This window comes from Nestor notabilis, unplaced genomic scaffold (assembly GCF_000696875.1).
Source record: "Nestor notabilis isolate BGI_N333 unplaced genomic scaffold, ASM69687v1 scaffold30134, whole genome shotgun sequence".
Classification (NCBI taxonomy): domain Eukaryota; kingdom Metazoa; phylum Chordata; class Aves; order Psittaciformes; family Psittacidae; genus Nestor; species Nestor notabilis.
The window spans coordinates 1-3,830 of NW_009924814.1; the positions used below are offsets into that span (position 1 = coordinate 1).

The following is a 3,830-nucleotide window of genomic DNA, read 5'->3' on the forward strand; positions in this document are numbered from 1 at the left end:
ACCCAGGACAGAAACTTACTGTTCTGGCTGTCAAAGGCAGGAGATCAAGAAAGGGAAAGATAAATGATGAATGAAGTCAGAACACAGGCATGAGGTGTTCTGTTGAGCTCCTACTGTGTCATTCCATCCTCTTTCCTCATGAAATACCAGACTGCAGTTGCAGTTCTTCAAAATTATGTCCTTAGAGTTCCTGAATGGGCGCATTATTTTCCACTAAACATACAGGCCTCGTGGTTCTTTCACATACTCATAGGTGAAATACCACATGAATCCAAACTGAGGGACACAAAATTACTGGTACAGGATATGTGTAAGAATGATGGAATTTTTTTCCTGTGCAAATACTATTTTTCATAATCTTTCATGACTTTCCGATGTTGACACCCAGGAAAGGTAACAGCACATTTATATGGAACAGAGATCGGTAGACATCATTATGGGGGGAGCTGATTTGCATGCTACATGTAAAAACACTGCAGATTATGAAACATGCTTCGTTTTCAGTGTCTCAGCCTTCTAGGACACACCATTTTTAGAAAAACGTAAACAGTTACAGATTTTTATGTCTGCACATCCATAAAAATAAACATATAACTCCACTGCCTTATTTTCTCAGTCTCCCAGTTTCATACATACTCTTGGTTACAATTTGCCTTTGGCGGTTTAGATGACAGACTCACCAGGTAATTCTTTCCTTATTCTCTTGATCTGTGGAAAAGTGTGTGTTAAATGTAAGGATATAAGGCGATGTTAAACAAGAAAGTCTAAGGAAAGATAAATGAGAAGTAATCATTAGGTTTCAGTATAATGTGAGGTTAAAATTGAGTATCTATCTCACTACTTTTCTGTGAAAAAGCCAATATTTATGCTATGCTTTTCTAGTCTGAGTTGTGTTCTGTTATTCTTCTCTAGGCAGCTGTAGTACCATCCGCACAATCTCTCAACCTAACTGACTTCAACTTCAGTGATTTTGAGCTATCAGATTTTGAAACAACACTGTGTACAATACGAATGTTCACAGACCTCAACCTGGTGCAAAATTTCCAAATGAAACATGAGGTATGAATGTTGCCAGATGCTGCTTCACGTAAAGAGACACCTTAAGTATTAGAAAATTAGGAGAATAATGAAACAAGTCTAGAGCAAATATAAATGGAAATCTGTATTAAAGAGTAGTTAGCAAACTAGGAAGGCATGTAAAGTGGGCAGTACTGGAGTGTGTCCTTAGTTTGGTTCTACTGAATGATTAATAATTCGGTTAATGGACTGTACAACACTTCTAGAAAACTTGGGGATTGGAAGTAGAGGACTCGCTTAAAATTCAGATGAGTTTGAAAATGTATAGCAATATTTCAAAATCAGTAAGAATAAATAAAGACTAACAAAACCATTAAAATTCATAAATGAAAAATGGTAAACAGAAGTGGTAACAAGATTTCACAGCTACTAGTATTAGAAACCGTGTAAAACTCAATAATGTGCCATAGTAGCAAAAAGGGGCAAATTTCATTCTTTCCTGACAGAGTGGCATTAAATACCCATGGAGTAATTGCATCATAGCTTATTATTTGAAGAGGCACACAGAGATAAAAAGTAATTTTTAAAAAGTAAGAATTGAGGAGATGATTGAGCAAAATTTGAATTACTTAAGCTGGTTTTCTCCAGAAAATAGAATGTTGAGGGAGATGATACCAACTTTTCAGCAAGTGAAAAACTTTTATAAATTAGATAGTAATACTATTCTCTATGTCCATACAGGTTAATAAAAGTAATTAGCTTAGTCTTTCCCCCACAAAAGATTAGATGAGAGATGAGGGGGATCTTTATAGTTTATGATAGAGATAGTACAGACTGAAACAGATTATTTACATGGGCTGTGGAGACTTCTGTGAGTGTTTTTACCAATAGATGTAGTTGTAGATATGTCTGTCAGAGGTGATCTAGATAGGTATTCCTACTTTTTTCCTGGCCCTGGAGGTAGACTATATAATCTTAGACCTCTAGGACAATCTCTTAGGCCTCTTTCAGTCAATACACACAATTTCTATTTGTAAACCCCTTAATTTTTAAATACTTTATTTTTCCTTTATATAGTTTTGAACAAAACTTCCAAAGGTTCAAAAGGCAAGATTAATTCAGAGGACTTCATAGGCAAAAAATTAGTGAAAGAAAATATTTAATTATTTTCTAGATCACCAGTTTATAGGCCAGTTTAGATTAGTAGTGTTTAAGGCCTGAAAGGAGGAGTACTGTATAACCTAGTCTGATCTCTTGAATATTCCAGTACTTATTTTTGCCTTTGTGGTCAGGCCAAGAACTTGTACTGCCCATTAAGTAGTGGGCTTCTAGTTCCTAGTGGTGCAATTGTGATGGATTTGCAAAACCAAAATAACACCATGACAGTACACACTTAATCACACATCTCAATAGAAGCAAGAGAACATCGACAGCTTTGAAGCTACACTTTCAACTTGCCATCCTAGGGCTAAAGAAAACTGGCAGTAGCTTAGCACTCCATTTTTAACAGTGGAAAGGTAGAGAACACCGCTGCTTTTGTCTGTGTGGAATCATTTATGCGGGTGAATGATACTGGATTTTCATTTCTGTAAGTACACAACCTTTCAGTAGAAATACTAAAAATTTTCTTGAACAAACCAAGGCCTAAATTCTCAGCCAGCATTTAACATAGAGCAGTATGTTGTACTCATTTAAACCAAGGGACCTGTTCTGGTACACATCAAATTACTATCTGATCTTCACACTGTTCGTTTTTTTAGAAGTATAACCCACAATTTGTAAAACTGTTGTGTAAAACATCCAGGACATACTTTCTTCTTGCATAAAAAAATACTAGCCAGCAATACAGTGATTGCTGTCTTTCTATGATACTTATTTCCTTTCAGAAGTCCTATTCTGCTTGTCTTTTGACAAGCTGATATGAGGGAAGAGCCACATGTTCATTATCAAAACAGCTCTTAAGAGAACTCTGTAACTAAAAAACTACATTTTCTCTGTCAGATAGGTCGTTACAAGCAAGGACTTTCTTCTCCCAGTTAGCTCAGCATAACTCGGTTTCTGAATTAACAGCACTGCATCTGACACTAATATTTAGCCATTAGTAATAAAACCCCAAACACACAAGGATTATGTACTCAGTGAAAGGCTGAACTAGTGGCTGCAAGCATATTCGTATCTATGTTAGCAGTTACAAGTATGTTACATTTAAACTTTTATAAGTTAAAAGGAACTATTTTTTTTTGCTGTGAGAGTTTTCACGTGGGATTACAGAAATACTTGTTTTTATAAAATAATAGATTTCAAATACATTTAGAGTTAACTATGTGATGCTGTTTCTTAAAGGTTCTCTGCAGATGGATTTTAAGTGTAAAGAAAAATTACCGGAAAAATGTTGCTTATCACAATTGGAGGCATGCCTTTAATACAGCGCAGTGCATGTTTGCTGCTTTAAAATCTGGTAAAATTCAGGTACATTTTGCTGTTTCTACATTAAGAATCTTCTGGCTAAAAAAATTCTGTAATAATGCATAGTTTTGATTGCCATGTCAGTAAAATGTTCATCATTCCGTGGCATTGCTAGTGAAATCAAAATATTTCTGCTGAAGGTTTACAGCTTTAAGGGCCTGGTTTGTGAAATTGCTGTCGTTATGTACCCAGTTTCAGTTAAATCCTCTGGAAATGATTAGGTGGATGCTCCCAGTGGGAAAATCTCAAATAAAACACATGCATGACTGTCTTTTTTTAAAGTTAATTCTTATGCTACAGGCAAGTCAAAAAGGTGGAGCAGAAAAAGACTGACACTCTTTCAGGAT

The 3,830-nt window shown here is 35.6% G+C and overlaps 1 protein-coding gene across 1 annotated transcript in view; it reads left to right on the forward strand.

The window, feature by feature from the left end:
- Nucleotides 1–912: 912 nt before the first annotated feature.
- The window catches only part of LOC104404357 (cGMP-specific 3',5'-cyclic phosphodiesterase), a gene marked incomplete at its 5' end in the record, with an annotated part of 13,321 nt that continues 10,403 nt past the window's right edge, over nucleotides 913–3,830 (forward strand). The window contains 2 exons of the mRNA XM_010012772.1: nucleotides 913–1,059; nucleotides 3,361–3,486. Of these exons, the coding sequence (XP_010011074.1) occupies nucleotides 913–1,059; nucleotides 3,361–3,486 (273 nt within the window). The remainder of the gene's footprint in view (nucleotides 1,060–3,360; nucleotides 3,487–3,830) is intronic.